Source organism: Cibotium barometz, chromosome 16, assembly GCF_041138505.1.
Source record: "Cibotium barometz isolate CiBa-2024 chromosome 16, ASM4113850v1, whole genome shotgun sequence".
Taxonomy (NCBI): Eukaryota; Viridiplantae; Streptophyta; class Polypodiopsida; order Cyatheales; family Cibotiaceae; genus Cibotium; species Cibotium barometz.
This window is the reverse complement of record NC_141061.1, coordinates 55776658-55794685: the sequence shown is the minus strand read 5'-3', so window position 1 is coordinate 55794685 and position 18028 is coordinate 55776658. Positions and strand designations below refer to the sequence as shown.

Genomic DNA, 18028 nt, shown 5'->3' with positions numbered 1-18028 from the left:
TTCCAAACACATAGATCTCCATTATCACTTCATACAAGATTTGATAGAGAGTGGCCACATGCACTTGCAGTATACCCCATTAAACGTGGGTCGACTTTCTTACTAAGCCAGTTCCTAGAATCAAGCATAATGATACTTGTAATTTTCTAGCACTCCATTGAAATTAGTCTTTAAGGGGACGTGTTAGAGTTAAAGTTAATTTAACCTAGGTTAACAACAAAAAAACAAAATCCACTAGAAATTACTCAATCTTGTGTTGGTGGCATTATCGTCTCTTACATCTATGCAACTTTGTTCTTACAAAGAACTTTTAGTAGGTGGGGACTTCTAGTCCTACCCTGGCCTCGTGCCTTGATCCCTTGCTCGAGATTAGAGTCGAATTCATCTCTAGCTGGTTTGCTGGTCTCAATGCCCGAAGGCATTGTGATTTCTCTACTATATGTTTACTTTTTGTTTATCTTATTTTCAAGCTCTCCGCGTTTTTACTTGGATGTTAGCTTCCCAACGACACTATGCCGAGTGGTTGCAACATTTGAACAAGTCCCACATACAATTGGAAAAAAGGTGTCCTAACACTATTATTCAGTAAAATGAAAAATAAAAGTTTAATATTCTCAATAATTTTTTGAAATTGAAGTTTTCAATAATGAATAATTAAAATATCGATAATAATATCCTATCCAACATTTTGATTCCATTCACAAATGATTAGGCCTTATTGAAATGATTGAGGTGCATAGATCCCACCATTCTTAACATCATTGATAAAAGATTATAGATTATTGTTGCTTATAGTAGTTAATATATTGCCGTAGGTGAACGGAGATTGTAGTTGTTAAGTGAAGGGCCGACGAACTTGGGAGTAATGTCCGGCGTGCGCGCACACACACAGAGGGTACAGACAAGAGAGATGGTACTGAGTAGACAAGGCGTGAAAAGTGTCACATACAATGGAAGGTGGATTTAGAAAAAACCATCGTACAAAATCTTCATAGGGATTCTATTTCTCCCAATTACTTAAGGTTGTATTTCTTCCACAAACGCAAGATCATGTGTGGCACGCACTTCTGTAAATAGAAAGGTGGATTATTAAGGCACTCCATCTTTCTTTAATATGAACCACAGCCCCACATCATGATATGAGACAATGAGTAATTTTGTTAAGAGTCCAATCATAGTACATTGGTTGGGGCTCTTGTCCTAGAGTGGTTACCTCACTTCCTTCTCTAACAACGATTTATAAGTTGAAACCTCGACACCTCATGAATCGCGATTATATTTGTGCTGCATTTTAGTCCTTGTTGGGAAATCATTATGGCACATTGAGGTCAATCACTCAAATTTGCAATTCAGTAATGAATTGCTCATCTTGCATTGCCAAAGATTCATACACTCGCCAATGAGGTGATAGCTCAAGTGGTGAAGGTGTTTGCCTAGGACCAAGAGGTCTTGGGTTCAAACACCTTCACCACTCGAGCTATCACCCCCCCTTGGTGCTTCCTCGGCAGGCATCACCTATGAGCGGATAATTAAGAGTCTATGGGCGTGCACCTGTGGGCAGTGGAAAATCACTACCTACAGGAGGATCTTGGGGCTAAGGCCAGTTGAAAAAAGAAAAAGAAAAAAAAAGAGATTCATAAAGTCATAATTCTTTCAGATAAGAGTATTCGGTTTTGAACCATATTTTAAAATCATTCAGGTCTCAAAACGTGACAAGAAAAAGTGTTGTATGCACTGAAACACTCCAAAACCAGCCATGTTTAGCATTTCACAGAAGGTTGCAAAAACTTGGCCCTTCTTTTAAAAGATCTATTCTTCATATGTTATGACGATCTTTCCTGTTGCATGCCCTTCGATACTCTTGGACCAAGCTTCTTTGGAATTTGACAAAGTATGTTCCGAGTCCACCACAGATCTAATCTTGCCTTCTCTCAGAAGATCCACCAATAGCTTCAAGTCTTCCCTTCTAGGGATCATAAACATCAGCCCAAGCTTTTGCTTTGAAAATGTCATCCTTTTAACTATACTTTGGGTTATGGTCTTGAAGCTTGGAGTGACATCGACTACATAGCCAGTGGGTGCCAAGTTTTGTTGAAATTTGGACCATGGGATCCCAACTGCACAATGGACTACAGCATCATATTTGCGCGCAGAAGGGCTTGTCAGATCTGCTCCCGCTTGAGTCTTATAGTCGAGTACTTCATCTGCTCCCAAACTCTTGACCAACTCCAAATTGCGGGCTCCACAAGTTGCAGTGACATGCGCACCACAAAGCTTTGCAATCTGGAGAGCAAAAGACACCTCTCTCTCTCTCTCTCTCTCTCTCTCTCTCTCTCTCTCTCTCTCTCTTTTCACATTGTTCCCCTCCCTCGTGGACAGAGACTAGTTGTATACAGCTTTGGTTGCCGCCAAAGGCCCCGTGCCCCCATAGGCCATTTTTTGGTCTCCTGTGGACGATAATATATTTTCATTTCATGTCGTTTCTCTCTCTCTCTTCCACTAAAGACCAGTAAAAATAAATTGCTCATGTCAGGATGAATCCATCATTGACGGGCATGATTGAAAACGTGGTTTGCAACTCTGAAAACCATGAAGCTGCAATATATATAATTCCATCTACTAGATGTCTTGCACAGATCAAGAGGGCCCAGGAACATACAATTCTTGTTTGCCCAGCCTAAGCATACACCAGAGCACGATTACCACAATTTCTAGAGGTATTTCTCACTCTGTCAGATAGGCTTGGTTCCAACAACTTGTGGTGGATGAGGGTTCTTACTTTGCTCACCTATTTGACCATTGAGGTTGCATAAGAAAAAGTAATGTTGGTCAAAAACTTGAAAGGGCCTTTTCCCAGTGTACTCTATTGAAATCATCCAGTGGAAGTGGTGGACACTTTCAAATATATGGGCATAGTACCTTCAAGTCCTAAATGGCAGCCAAGTAGGGTGCTAGCATAGAGGCCAAAGAACCTGCAAATTTAGCATTTGAGAACATGTGTAATCAAGGCTGAGATCAAAACCTGGCCTCTAATGAAGTAACTGGATATTGAATCTGTGATTGGGAGAATGTTGAAAGGAGTCGGAGAAAACTTCTCACAACTACCTTCATAACCAAACAACGACCCTCCTCAATCCTGGTCCTTGAGTTAGGTAGCCTACGCATCGAGGTCCTCGGAATGCAAAGACTGATTGAATAAATAATCAAGCTCCAACATGGGGCCTCAGTAAAGCTGCCAAAGATTGCATGGGAAGCCAGTTGCAAGGCCTTGAAGACGGACAAGAGCAAGCTAATAATATGAACCTTTAATATATACAAAAAAGGCAAGCAATACAATGAAATCCATAAAACAGCTCTTGGATATTCTCCTAAACTAAGCATAACAGCCACTCTTACTAGACAGCAAATAAAGGGATGCATGAACACGACTACTTTCAATATGTTAAGTGTAAATGTGTGAGTACCTGCACAGCATAATGGCCAACGCCACCTGAGGCACCTGTAACAAGAAGGTTAAAATTGATATACGTTCCATCAAGCTTCAGACCAACATAGTCACGAACTGCTTGTAAAGCAGTAAGGCCAGCAATTGGAAGGCAAGCGCCATGTACAGCAGAAACCTCTAGAGGCCTTTTTGTAGTGTACTTCACGGAAGCTAACGCATACTCAGCAAAGGCACCTCCTCCCTACCATACCAAAAAAAAAAAAAGAAGGGACTTAGAAAACCAGCTTGCTAAATGTGTTTCTCAATATAGCATCATCCTTCATAAAAAGGATTCCACCTGTTTGCATTCATTCTCAGTACCTAAGCATATCCTCATGCTCAAAGCCTACCCCGTGTTACTTAAGTAGAACAAAAAGATCTAGATTATCATGTAGCTTTGAGGCTTGAAGTTCTAAAATCTCTCTCTGAACTCTTTCATGAGAAGGTTAAATCCTTAGTGACATTGTGTCACGTGCATCCTGCACTTGGATGCCACAAGGACATGACTGTACAGACAAGCACAAGAACGTAAGGCTCAGCACCATGCATTTTCATTGTGAACACTTGTTCAAGGATGAGTCCCGGTGTACCACCAACGGTGGTCAGTCTAGTTGTGCAAACCCCACACCGTCCGGTTGTGCCCATCCGGCACCGAACTTGTAATCCATTGGTAATGTGTGTAACGAAGTACCGGATATCTCATGCTTTTTAGATGTAAGTCAATCAATGCTATAGACATCCATCCATCAGTACCCGCAGTACGAGGCACTAGTAGCAACAACCATATTGACGACGGGATGGGGTGTAGGCAAGCTTTGGGGCTGTGGACAGCTACGCTTTACTAACTTCGCAAGATACACTTTGCTGGGACCACTATTTACATGTAAAACACTTTGCTGGGACCACTATTTACATGTTGTAAAACCATACTCTTCCCTAGTGCTTGTTCTTGGATGCTACAAATATCATATGCAATATATAGTGTCATTTCTGTCGGAAAACGCAGCGGATATGAGACAAACTGCTGAGAGCACAGCGTAGCAAGACACCAACATGAAGATGAGCAAACGCAAGAGAACCTCCAGCAGGAAAAACACTGAACTGTATGGAAGAGAAAACGCAGATGAGAGAGTGAGGCTGTGTGAACTCTGCACTATATACAAGATCCGGTACAACAATACCCAACTAAGAGTGTGGGGGGGGCAAGGGGCCGTTTTATATGGCCCCAGGCTGCTGGTCGGCCAGTCTAAAACAGGCCGACAGCAGCCACTGCTCGCAACCAGCACCAGGTGTGCACACGACCAGAAAAGCCCTGGTCATCCAAGCGCCAGTAGTCGGCCTGGTCACCAGAAGGAGTCAGGTAGCAGATCAACAGTCGGCCAGCATCAGGAATCAGCCGACAACCCTCCACACCTCAGGAAAAATGGGAAAAATACATGGAGAGTGAGGAAAAATGGGGAAACACCAAAAACAGGCGTGCACACCCACAACAGAGGCTCTGGTGTGATATACAGACAGGAGATGACTCCTAACACCCCCTCTCAGCTCCTGGATGTGGAACCAACCCCAAGGAGCTGGAGTGCCGCCAGATCATAGCCTAAGGTAGTGACTTCGTGAAGAGGTCCGCAGCATAGTCCGTCGAACAAAACTCTAGCAAGATGTCATCAGCAAAAAACTTCTCACGAACAAAGCGACTCTGGATGACCGTGGGTTCCTCTTGTGGAAACCCAATCTCGCCAAGTAACCTCTGCAACCGCACCATCTCGCAAGTAGCACCACAAGCATCCTGGTACTCTGCCTCTATAGACAACAAGTGTCACGTGCATACCGCACTTGGATGCCACGTAGACATTTCTGTACAGAAGATGCAGGACCTGGGATGGTGAACTGGTCCCATGTGAGCCCAGTCCGGGACGAGTCAGCCAGGGATCCATCTCAGTTGTCCGAGGTCAGGTGTGCATTGTCCTGCACAGGAATCCAAGGTCAGGTGTGCAATGTCCTGCACATGAAACAGTGCCAGTCCGCGTTGTGAGTCTCCCTCTAGAATAATGTCAGTGATTCTGTGTATCTGGTATGGTACCGGATGCCAGATCACTGAGAGTAGTTAGTGTTTAGGACAAGGGGCCAGCCCATAGGGCTACCCCGGATCTTAGTGTGGGCATGGGAATGGTGTGGAACCACCCCCATGAGGGCCAGGAAGGCCCAAGCTGAACCCACCAGCCATGGAGGGGCTGTAGGACAGCCCTAAGGCAAGAATAAGGCAAATTCCAGGAGATTACAGCCTTAACATGGCTGTAGGGCAGGTATGGGGCAGCCCATACAGGCTGCCCAGCCCTTGGATTGTGGACAAAGGCCTTGCCCAGCCATTGGAATTCAGGCGCTTCACCTTCTCAGCCTGTAGGGAAAAACACAGCATTTTATGGGATTTTATTCAGCATTTATTGCTGAATATTCACAATCGTGGGACATTAAATGCTGGCCGCCTGGTTCTATGCTGGCCGACTGCTCCTGTGTGGGTAGTATAAATAGAAGTGTCCATAATCCCATTCAATCATCTCATTCTCCACCAAGAGCTCAAGCATAAGAGGCTAGACAAAGCCAAGAGGGTGCTAAGCAAAGGGGTGAAGGATTCAGGTCAAGGGCAGGGTATTCCCAGCCAAGAAAAGGTCCAAGATTGCTGTATTTTCTTTCAGATTTCTCATCATTCTAATAAAGCAAATACCCCATCCGTGGTGGGGGCCCTACAGAGGGTAATTGGACCCAATACTGTGTCCTCTCCACCTCTCCCTCTCTCTCTCATGGGAGATCTTCATCATGGGAGAACTGAAGAAATTGCAGCAGGAGGTCTCCACCCTCAAAACTGAGCTGACACACAAGGAAACAAAGATTGCCAGTCAAGAAACAAGGATTGCTGGCCTCGAAGCTCAATTGCAGGACATCAAGAACAAGCAGGAGATTCAGGAAGCAGCCCAAGAAGCAACCCAAAAAATACAGGAAACACAACAAGAAAGCACAAAACCTCAGGTAAAATCAGAGAACTTTGTCAGTGAAGTACTGTCAGTCCTGAAAGAAAATGAAAGGGTCAAAAGCCTGGAAACTTTTGTTCGAATTGGGGGCTTACCAGAAGATTGGTCAGTAGGTACCAACACAGATGAACAGCTAGAGGGATACATCTTGGATGTAGATATCATAAAGGAACGACTCACTAAAGTGGTACCTTTTATAGACCTTGGTGACCCAACTGACATTCAAATTAAAGGGAAACAGGCTAGGGTTCGATACTATGATATGATTGATAAGATCAAGGTAATGAAGCAGACTAAATCATTGCAAGGTACCTCGGTGTGGATTTCTGATGAGTTGACCCCACTACAACTAAAGAATAGAGCGGGGGAACTGGCCAAAGTCAGAGAAGCAAGGAAACAAGGGAAGTGGGCGGTCTATAGAGGAGGAAAAGCTATCATCAAAGATTTTAAAGGTCCACCCTCCTTTTGAAGGACATGAACTTGATACTTATACATATCTAATCACATTAAGCACATGGTGATTTTACCATTGTAACATGTAACTCTCATGAGTCATGAGAGCTTTGAAGTTAGTTTCTTTTTGATCCCACATGCACTTTTCTTTAACCGATACCCCGAAGTGGATTGTAACCAAAGATGTATTCTGATCTGTCCTATAGGTCAGCTTTGGCCTCGACAGGACGTTAATATATCTTTCTTTCTTTCTTTCTTTCTTTCTCTCTCTCTATTTTCTGCACTTCTCCTTTCAGTTTGTGCGTTAATTTCCATCGCGAAAAGAGTGCTGAATTCTGAGTATTAAAGTTACCGATTCTTCTCCGAAGCTTCCACATATTACAGTGGTATCAGAGCCTACTTCAAGTACAAAGATTCAGCAAAGGAACCAGAATTTTTTCTCGCTCGTGTGGTTGGTTTTTAGACGCCGGTGAACTGCCCCTTTCGGAGTGACTCCTGTCCCTCGAAGGACGGTTGGTTTTTAGCCTCCGGACGTCTCCCACACAGATAGTGGATGGTCACATTGCGTTCCGGAAAGGAAGTGCATTTTCCTGCTATGGCGAGCTTCGACGACGAGAGAGACCAAGAACCATGGGACCAGAGTGCACCAGGCAGCCCAGCTAGGGCACCAGGCTTGAATGTCAGAGACATGTTCCAACAGATGATGCGAGCAATCACAGAACAGACAACCAAGTTGGATGAGCAGAAGGCGCAGATCTTGGCTCTAGAGGAGTGTACCCGCTCTCCAGCGTCGCGTTTTCCATCTCCTCCTCCCTCTCCTTCCGTATCCCAGATACCAGATCCTCGACACAGGAACCCTCTCACAGGGTCACAGCCGCAGCCAAGCAGATACAGAGTGATCTTAGCCAGTTGGTACTTGGAAGGTGAGGCCATTCCTTGGTGGACTCAGTGGGCTCATGCCCACACCAGAGCAAGTATGGCAGCTGATGTGTGGGACGAGTTTGTCCGCGACCTTAAGCAACGGTTTCTACCGCCCCACTACCTTGAGCGACTCAAAGACGAGTTCAGGGGAGCGCGTCAGAATACGCAACCAATCCTTCAGTTTGCCAATAAAATTTTGACTTTATGTTTGCAATTAGGCTTATCTGATATACGGACAAGAAAGGGCAGTTTTTGTATGGCTTGGACACGCAAATCCAATGGGAGGTGCGTATGTTTAGGCTAGCCACCTTTGAGGACGCACTCTCGCTTGCGCAGAGTGCAGAAATGAAACATAATGGTGGCAAGCCCAAGACTTCCCAGCCGGCTTCTCCCAGGGCTAACGCTTCTGGGGGCAAAAGCCAGAACCAGACGGAGTCTTCCCCAGGACAGAGCCCGGGAGCCTCTGGCTCCAAGAACTATAACAATATGTCAAAGCTTACTCCAGACCAGAAAGCGGCGGCAGGCAAGACAGGTGGCAAGTTGAGTGCTGAGGAGCTTTCTCAGTACAAGGAGGAGGGTAGATGTTTCTTTTGTCATACAAAAGGACATACTTCTCGGGATTGTCCGAAGAAGCCTCCAAAGCCCGCCCCGCCGCCGCCTCCACAGCTTTCGTGGTGAGCTCAGCTCCCACACAGACCCCAGCGGCTACCCCTAGTTCTTCAAACCCCGGTGCTTCAGTTGGAGCAATTATTAGCCGGGAGCTCGAAGATAAGCAGAAGGGCGCCCATGACCAGGAGTATGAGCGCAACGAATTGATCAAGTCCTTTGGCTACATAGGTGGCCAGAGGGTCGTTGTCTTGTTTGACAGCGGCAGCACGGAGGATGTGGTCACAGAACAGGCCGCTAGGCGTGCCCGTTTCAAGCTGACTTCAGTGGACAAACAGGTTGAGGGTTTTAGCACAGGCATGACAACGAGCGTCAAGTATGAAGCTCTAGGTGCTAAGTTAGTGATTCAGGGCATAGAGTTTGTGCGTGACTTTATGGTTGCCCCTCTTGTAGGAGCAGACATAATTTTGGGTATTCAGTGGTTTCACAAGTTTCTTCCTGATGTCAAGTGGGACAAGCACACATTCTAGATCAATCGGAATGTGTCAAACACCCCAGTGACCATTAAGTGCGAGCCTGGAATTCTGAACTTTTCGCTCATAAGCCACTTTGCAGGCTAAGAGAGCAGTCAGGAAAGGCGCACAGTGTGCGATGATTTACATCCAGACAGCCCAGACGGTGGCCAGTGCTTCCGAGAAGTACTCGGTTCTCCATGAAAAGTTCCAGAAGATTTTTCTTCGGGACAGCCTCCCTCCCCAGCTTCCCCCGTCCAGCCCGGAGGACCACAAGATTGACCTCCTCCCAGGCTCGGAACCCCCGAGCAAGTTTCCGTATCGCCTTTCTAAGGCAATGGAATCGGAGTTGGACTGCCAACTCCAAGAATTGTTGCAAGCTAGCTTCATCCGCCCCAGCATGTCGCCATTTGCAGCACCGATCTTGTTTGTCAAGAAGAAAGATGGGGAGTATCGTGCACTCAACAAGCTGACTATCAAGAGTAGATTCCCGATGCCTCGAATTGACTATATTCTCGAGAGGCTGAATGGAGCAAAGGTGTTCTCAAAACTAGATTTAAAGAGTGGGTACCACCAGGTATGGATTGTGGAAGGGGACATCTCCAAGACAGCCTTCCGTACGGAACGAGCCCACTATGAATTTGTGGTCATGCCATTTGGCTTGACGAACGCCCCAGCTACATTTAACCGCATGATGATGCGTGTTTTCCGGGATTTGATTGGATAGTGGTGTTCATATTTTTGGACGACATACTGGTATTTTCAGCTACGGTTGAACAGCATGACATTGATGTGGAGAAAGTCCTTAAGTTGCTGGAAAGCAACGAGCTCTATGTCAATGAAAAGAAGTCAGAATTTTATTTGCTCCAGGTGCATTACTTGGGATATATAATTAGTGCTGAAGGCATTCGACTTGATCCGGCTAAAGTGGTCGAGATTGTCAACTGGGAAGTACCTCACACAGCCTATGGCATTAGATCATTTGTGGGTATATGCTAGGCATATTCCACCCACATCGACAAGTTTTCTGACCTCTCGGCAGATCTCACCGATCTACTAAAGGGGGTGAAAACAAGAAGGCAAAAGATTCGAATGACTCCATGAGCGTTGGAGGCATTCCAGAACCTCAAGGTGGCTTTATCAGAAGCACCTTGTTTAGCACTTGCCTCGTGGGACGACCCATTTCAGGTGATCACCGATGCGAGTAACATCGCAATTGGAGGTGTATTACAACAAAATGGTCATCCATTAGCTTACATGTCTCATAAGTTACTGCCCGCCGAGAAGAACTATTCAGTCTATGATCGTGAACTCCTAGCAGTGATACAGGCCTTGAAACATTGGAAACATTTCCTGTATGGCCGTGACTTCGAGGTTCGCACTAACCATCAGGCATTACGCTGGATTCAGACGATGCCAAGTGCACAGTGGAGTGATCGACAACACCGCTCAGGTCAGATATTCCAGCAATGCGGTGGTATGATTCAGTACCTTCCAGGAAAGGCCAATCCAGTGGCCGATGCTTTGAGCAGAAAGGGACAAGTTTCTACGATTCAGACCACTAGACTTGATCTTGTTGGTACAGGACTAGAGGACATGAAGCACACGTATGCGGATTCCGAGGAATTCGGTACACAGTGGGAACAAGCATTGGATGCCACAGGACCATGCCATTTTTTGATACGCGATGGTTGGCTTTTCTACAAAGGCCGACTATGTGTCATGAAGTCGTTCAGGAAAGCTCTTCTCCATGATGCCCATGACGCCATTATTTGGAGGCTATGCAGCTTCCGTTAAGTTAAGCAGAAGGGGATGTCACGTGCATCCCGCACTTGGATGCCACGTAGACATTTCTGTACAGAAGGTGCAGGACCTCGGATGGTGAACTGGTCCCATGTGAGCCCAGTCCGGGACGAGTCAGCCAGGGATCCATCTCAGTTGTCCGAGGTCAGGTGTGCATTGTCCTGCACAGGAGTCCAAGGTCAGGTGTGCACTATCCTGCACATGAAACAGTGCCAGTCCGCGTTGTGAGTCTCCCTCTAGAATGATGTCAATGATTCTGTGTATCTGGTATGGTACCAGATGCCAGATCACTGAGTAGTTAGTGTTTAGGACAAGGGGCCAGCCCATAGGGCTACCCCGGATCTTAGTGTGGGCATGGGAATGGTGTGGAACCACCCCCATGAGGGCCAGGAAGGCCCAAGCTGAACCCACCAGCCATGGAGGGGCTGTAGGACAGCCCTAAGGCAAGAATAAGGCAAATTCCAGGAGATTACAGCCTTTACATGGCTGTAGGGCAGATATGGGGCAGCCCATACAGGCTGCCCAGCCCTTGGATTGTGGACAAAGGCCTTGCCCAGCCATTGGAATTCAGGCGCTTCACCTTCTCAGCCTGTAGGGAAAAACGCAGCATTTTATGGGATTTTATTCAGCATTTATTGCTGAATATTCACAATCGTGGGACATTAAATGCTGGCCGCCTGGTTCTATGCTGGCCGACTGCTCCTGTGTGGGTAGTATAAATAGAAGTGTCCATAATCCCATTCAATCATCTCATTCTCCACCAAGAGCTCAAGCATAAGAGGCTAGACAAAGCCAAGAGGGTGCTAAGCAAAGGGGTGAAGGATTCAGGTCAAGGGCAGGGTATTCCCAGCCAAGAAAAGGTCCAAGATTGCTGTATTTTCTTTCAGATTTCTCATCATTCTAATAAAGCAAATACACCATCCGTGGTGGGGGGCCTATAGAGGGTAATTGGGACCCAATACTGTGTCCTCTCCACCTCTCCCTCTCTCTCTCTCTATTTTCTGCACTTCTCCTTGCAGTTTGTGCGTTAATTTCCATCGCGAAAAGAGTGCTGAATTCTGAGTATTGAAGTTACCGATTCTTCTCCGAAGCTTCCGCATATTACAAGAAGGCAATAGTCGGCTGCCTCTTGCTGCTCCATGAAACAGCTCTTGAGCCGAGGGTAAAACAATAGCCTGATGTAAATCTCCTCGTGTCTCGATCTCCTCCCCAATCTGAGTCACTCCAACCACGGAGTCTGACTCCATCCGTCATTCCCCCTCTAGGATCACAGCAGAGTCCAAGATCCTTCATACGCTGCAGAAACCGCAAGATCTGCAATCTTGCATCCCAACGAGTCTTCAAAGGCGTCCACAGAAATGAGCTCAACAGTCCCACCGGGAAGCTCAAGTCCAATCTGGTGTGCAGCAACCAAACCGCTTCCGAAACAAAGAGGCATCAACCGGCTCACAAGGATCATCAACTTTAACTTTGGTCTGCCTAGTTCTAGAACTTGCTGAAAACCACACAAGGCCTTCCGGAACCTGTAAATTACCCCCTCTGAACCCGGAACCTCAAAGCCTGGAGGCTACACAACATTCGCCTCCACCTGCAAGTCACCATCTGCTACTTGCTTGGCTTTCCTACAAGTCCCCTAAGAAAGAGCGTCCTCAACTACAGGAGGCTCTTCGTCCCGACTGATACGAGACATCAGAGCATAGTTCAATTGCAAGAGGCTCTTCGTCCCGACTGATATGAGACATCAAAGCATAGTTCACCTGTAAAGGCTCCTCTGACTAACGAACGCAAGAACTGGAATGTTCCTACCTACTGCTGCCAACATCTAGCAAGCCATCCACCATCTGGTCTCGAAAAGCCTCTTGCAGCGTATCCACATTCAAGTGGTCAGGACGAAACTGCCACCCATCACCTAAATGAGAACCTGTAAGAGAGAGTGCTAAAAGTTTGTAAATCCCATTCTCCACTCCGCCTTCCCATACAACCAAGCTTGTTGCTTTGTCCCGAAGAGCAACAAAATGCTCCTCGGACTCCACCCGTGCACTAGTCTTGCAAACCTCATGCACTGACAACAGATGAAAACCAAGAGTTGGGACAAAAAGAACCTGGGAGGAATGCTTCCCCCCTCTGCAATCGGGAACGATCTTTAACTTGCCCTCACTGTGAATAGGTATAGTGGACTCATCACCGATCAGGATATGACCAGCCTGCCTCCGAAGATCCTGTAATAACTCTCGGAAAGGAGTCATGTGCCTGGAGGCACCACTGTCTAGAATCCAGTCCCGAGTGTCCCTAGCGGTGAGTCCAACCGCCTCCCTGCTCGAAGAAGATGAAACGCTGGTGTCCATTATCTCCAAGTACACAAAAGCTAGAGTCTTCACGGTTACTATTGAGGAATCATCACCCTTCTCGGTGAGCCGCTTAGGACATTTTCTCCAATAATGGCCTTTCTCGCCACAATTGTTACAGATTCTCTTTGCCTTCAAAGCGTGACAATCCACGTCGGGCTCTTGCTCGGAAGACTTCTCCTGTGAAGACTTCCCTTTGCCCTTACTGCGGCCTTACGACCGCTGGCCAGTCAAGGCTTCAAAACCGCCGCCCTATGGAGGGTTCGAAAAACGCTCTTCCTGGTCCAAGACCATAGGGACAGGCTCCTCCCATGTGATGGTGCCACTGGTGCTCAAAGAGGAGTAAAATGCTGAGTACTGAGAGGTCAAATGAGACAGCAAAGTGCCATGTCCTCTAAAGATATCTCCTTCCCAGCCTAAAGAACCTCCTGCGCAACTTGTTGATGTGCTCCCGCATCGTCGACGACTTTGCAGGATCCATCACCCGCATCTGAACTTCCAAGGAGATCAACTTCATGGGTAATACCCTGTTATACAGAGAAGCCAAATGCTGCCAAATCCCTCTTGCTAGAGTCATATGTTTTATATGGTTGATCACCTGTGGTGTGCAATTAAGGAAGATAAAAGAACACACACGAGCATTAACACGATCCCACAACTGTGCCTGAGCCTCCCGTTCTTTCCGAGTAGAGGGTAACAACTCCCTGTCCTCCAACTCCGGCCATGGAACACCAATAATAATGAAATCAGCCAAGTCATGAGACTCCATCATTACCTTCCATATGCCGTAGTTGGTCCTGTCCAACTATCGATCCACGGGGAACGTGGGGAGAGTAGGGATCTTCACGTGCTTCTCAGCCATCTCAAGCAAGTTTGCCATCGGGGTGGTTACTTTGGTCTTGTGAAGGGAGGGTCGGTGGGAAAAAAGATGAAGAAGAGGCTGCAACTAATATGCGAGCTGGCTGTCCAATGGTGATGGCCGCCTTCTACGCAATCTCCAAGTCCCGAACAGCCCAAGAGATCTCCAATCAGCACCAAAAAACCAGCACTCCCGCAAGCTCTTCAAATCTCCCGTAAGCTCCAAGGTCTTCAAGAAAGTCCCGCAAGCTCTCCAATTGTCTCCAACCTTCAAGCCACCTGGGGCTCTGATACCATGTCAGAATACGTAGCGGATATGAGACAAACTGCTGAGAGCGCAGCGTAGCAAGACACCAACATGAAGATGAGCAAACGCAAGAGAACCTCCAGCAGGAAAAACGCTGAAGTGTGTATGGAAGAGAAAACGCAGATGAGAGAGTGAGGCTGTGTGAACTCTACACTATATACAAGATCCGGTACAACAATACCCAACTAAGAGTGTGGGGGGGCAAGGGACCATTTTATATGGCCCCAGGCTTCTGGTCGGCCAGTCTAAAACAGGCCGACAGCAGCCACTGCTCACGACCAGCACCAGGTGTGCACACGACCAAAAAAGCCCTGTTCGGCCAAGTGCCAGCAGTCGGCTTGGTCACCAGAAGGAATCGGGTAGCAGATCAACAGTTGACCAGCATCAGGAATCAGCCGACAACCCTCCACACCTCAGGAAAAATGGGAAAAATACATGGAGAGTGAGGAAAAATGGGGAAACACCAAAAACGGGCGGGCACACCCACAACAGAGGCCCTGGTGTAATATACAGACAGGAGATGACTACTAACATTTCGCTACCATCTCTGATGCACAGTATATATTCTCCACCTGGTACATACGTTATTTGTCAAACTTTCCTCAAATTCAATACTTACTGCTCAATAGCAGGTAAATGAAGCTTCAAAAGTTAGTCTTACTCTGATAAAAAGCCAGCTCACAACCTTGTCTCCTACAAAAAAGTCCTTCACACCATGTCCAACTTCAACCACCTCCCCGGCAATGTCGCAACCTATGTCAAGAAGCAGCCAGCGGCTTCCTAAGACAGACAACTTTGGCATTGTCGAAGACCAGCTAGAGTTAAGAAACAAAGCATTTAAAGTTGGTGGCAATTCTCAATTACCACGACATAACAAGCCCAAAAAAATATCCAAGAGTCTTCAACTTACCTGGTATATAAGGAAAGCTTCCTGGAGAGAAAGGTCTCAACATCCCCTTTTGAATCTTCCAATCTACAGGATTTACACTTGAAGCTTCGACTTTTATGAGCAGTCCATTCTTCTTGGGTCTGGGAATAGGAACCTCAACAAGCTGCAAGGTGTACACTTAAGTTAGTGGTTTACGTACGGCAAGAAGCACATTAAAAGTGTAACCAGCATCAAACAGCCCCAAATTCAAAAGCTGGAAGCCTATGTAGACTCTAGAGTGATATTCAGAAAAAACAAAAAAAACCTTGTTTGCAGCTTATTTTCTTAAATCCAGCGAACATGTGATCATATGCGACTCTAGAGGCAACCTTTAAAGAGGTGCTCTGCTTAAGCAAGTGTTGAATGATCCTTACGTGGAATGCATACGCAAAAGACCATCACGCAAGCATCATATACTTGTTGTCTTTGAGTTACAGCTGTTTTTCTATTTCTTTTCCAAACAAAAAAGCATTTATTAAGGAAAACAGAAAATACAAGAGTTGTATATCAACCCGTGAGTGCTTGGAAAAATGACGCATACCAGGCCTCGCTGAAAGTCCAGCTCAAGTGGGGTTCCCACTCCCCATGCTTTCCAGGAGTGCATTGCATAAGCCTATAAGGAAGTTCTTCTTTCATGGAGCTCTACTTTGTATATCAGATCAATAATCCCCAAACCTTGTGCTTGGGTAGCATGCCAGTCTTCCATGCAACACATGCCCAAATCATGAGAACTATCAAGCTCTCACCTAAGATAAGTTGCAAATCAATCTCATAAGTAGCCCTACACATAATCATGAAAAGTACAAGCAAGAAGCTACATACCAAGCTGTGGCACGGAGCAGCTTATTCACCGTAGCCATTCTAGATGCCAAATTCACTCCAACAAAGCTCCAATAAAGTAAACTCCTTACATAGATGGAGGGCTCTTCTATTCCCTACATGATATTAGCTAGCACTAACTGCTCTTGTTGGGATCTCCAAATGTCCTTCAGCTCCTTCATCAACTTGGCTAGTTCATCAAGGGGCAAAGAACCCAAAGTGGAGGCCACAATGGGTACCACAATTGATTGTGAGGATGAGAAAACCTGAGGGATAGCATATGGCCAAGTGTTGCAGCACTCCATCATGAGAAGCATTCTCTAGTTGGGTGGCATATCACGGAATAGTTGAAGGGTGCCCTAGGGAAGGAAGAACTCCCAAATCTTTTGTTGAGAGTGAGCTGGGTGCACGAAGCACAGGAAAAGAGTTGTGGTCTCATCCACACACTTATAAATGAGTTTCACATCTCTTTTGATGGGAAGAAAGAGACCTGGAATGCCAACATTACCTGCTCTCCAAAAGTAGCTCATGGCTGTTGCCACAAATAAATATAGGAAAACATCAAGTGGCCAGGCCTTGTCTTGTTGACCTAGACATCTGAAAACTCTTGCTTCTGCTCCCCTCTTTAAACACTCAGCTGTGAGCTGTGTCGTATAAGGAAAAAACCCTATAGGAGAATCCAAAATGCCTCAGAGACTGAAATTGAATGTAGAAGAGGAGGATCACCCACTATTCTGATTTGAGCCAGTTTGTACTTCCATTCCTATATTAGCACAACAAATGCTTTGCAAGAGAGGTGGGGGGGGGGGGTGGCATTCTGGCCACTGGGATGAAGCGCCTATGTATTAAGTGGAGGAATTTTGGGAGGGTTTCAGGTTTTAATTGCCGTCTTAGATGATTCAGAGTAAACTACTGTGCTTTCGCCGAATTTGCCGAGATGTAGCTTTTGTTAAATTACTCTACAGAATTTCTTTATGTGCTTGTGCAGAGCAAACGGAACCCTATAATATTAAAGGGATATAAACGCCTTTGAGGAGCTGCAGCACTTTTGACTATGCTGAATTTTTACCAAAATCTGGTTGTCTCCCTTCCATTTTCTGCTGCTCTTCAATTCTCAAAGACCAACTCACAGACGGGCACTAATGCTTCCATCACAAACGGGCATCAATCCCATGATCTCACCATCACTCAGTGAGCTTGTCCCTTTATTAATTAGCTCCCACAATGACCTGTCTCACACCTAATCGACCATGCACAGGGCCTCAGAAGTCACAGTACATGCATCAAAGGCCTGATGCATGTGACATATTCTCTCCAAATGAGCCGTTGAGGTATTGATCAGAGAGTCACAATGTCAGCCTCATATATACTACGGGAAATCTCAAGTCCTCTTCCAGCAAGGCTTGTGTGCTGAGCTATCTCTTCCACTCCAAAAATTATGCACATGAGGGTTTGCCATGGATGGAGTACATGCATTGAAGCTTACCTTTAGCGCGTCCGCGCCCCCACCGAAACGACTGTATTGAAGGGCTCGCATGGTGGTGCTGTTGGGCATGGAGAGAGAGAGAGAGAGAGAGAGAGAGACGAGCTCAGAAAAGCCGTGGACAATGACGAAGGCCCCGATGATGCTTCCACTCCTGTAACATTGGAACGTTCGACAAGAAATAATCGAAGGAGACTGTTATATGTTTATAAATGTTGGTGGTGCTTATTCACTCTTTGACTATTCATTATTTTATTTTTTTTTGTTGGTGGTGCTTATTCACTCTTTGACTATTAATTAATTTTTTGTTGGTGGTGCTTTAATTTTTCACGAAAAAATTAAAGATGGAGTAAGGTCATAAACTCTAGGAAAAAAATAGAACCTGGATGTATATGACTAAGGCCATAAACTTTAGGAAAAAAGAAGAACCTTCGATGTATATAACTGGTCCTAAACTTTAGGAAAAAATAGAACGTTCGATGT

At 46.1% G+C, this 18028-nt stretch overlaps 1 protein-coding gene across 3 annotated transcripts; it reads right to left on the bottom strand.

Annotated features, from left to right (window-relative positions):
• Nucleotides 1-1674: 1674 nt before the first annotated feature.
• LOC147630762 (chloroplast envelope quinone oxidoreductase homolog) lies at nucleotides 1675-17735 on the bottom strand. 3 transcript variants are annotated; one of them, XM_086810745.1, is made up of 5 exons: nucleotides 17549-17735; nucleotides 15226-15367; nucleotides 14977-15068; nucleotides 3465-3686; nucleotides 1675-2283 (listed from the first exon to the last, which is right to left on the bottom strand). In XM_086810745.1, the coding sequence occupies exons 1-5, from the start codon at nucleotides 17615-17617 to the stop codon at nucleotides 1810-1812; spliced, it is 999 nt and encodes a 332-aa protein (XP_086666871.1). In that variant the 5' UTR covers nucleotides 17618-17735; the 3' UTR covers nucleotides 1675-1809. The 3 variants fall into 3 exon arrangements, with proteins under 3 accessions (XP_086666871.1, XP_086666873.1, XP_086666872.1); XM_086810747.1 differs by having other exon boundaries at nucleotides 15001-15068; XM_086810746.1 differs by lacking the exon at nucleotides 17549-17735 and adding an exon at nucleotides 15785-16477.
• Nucleotides 17736-18028: the final 293 nt, after the last annotated feature.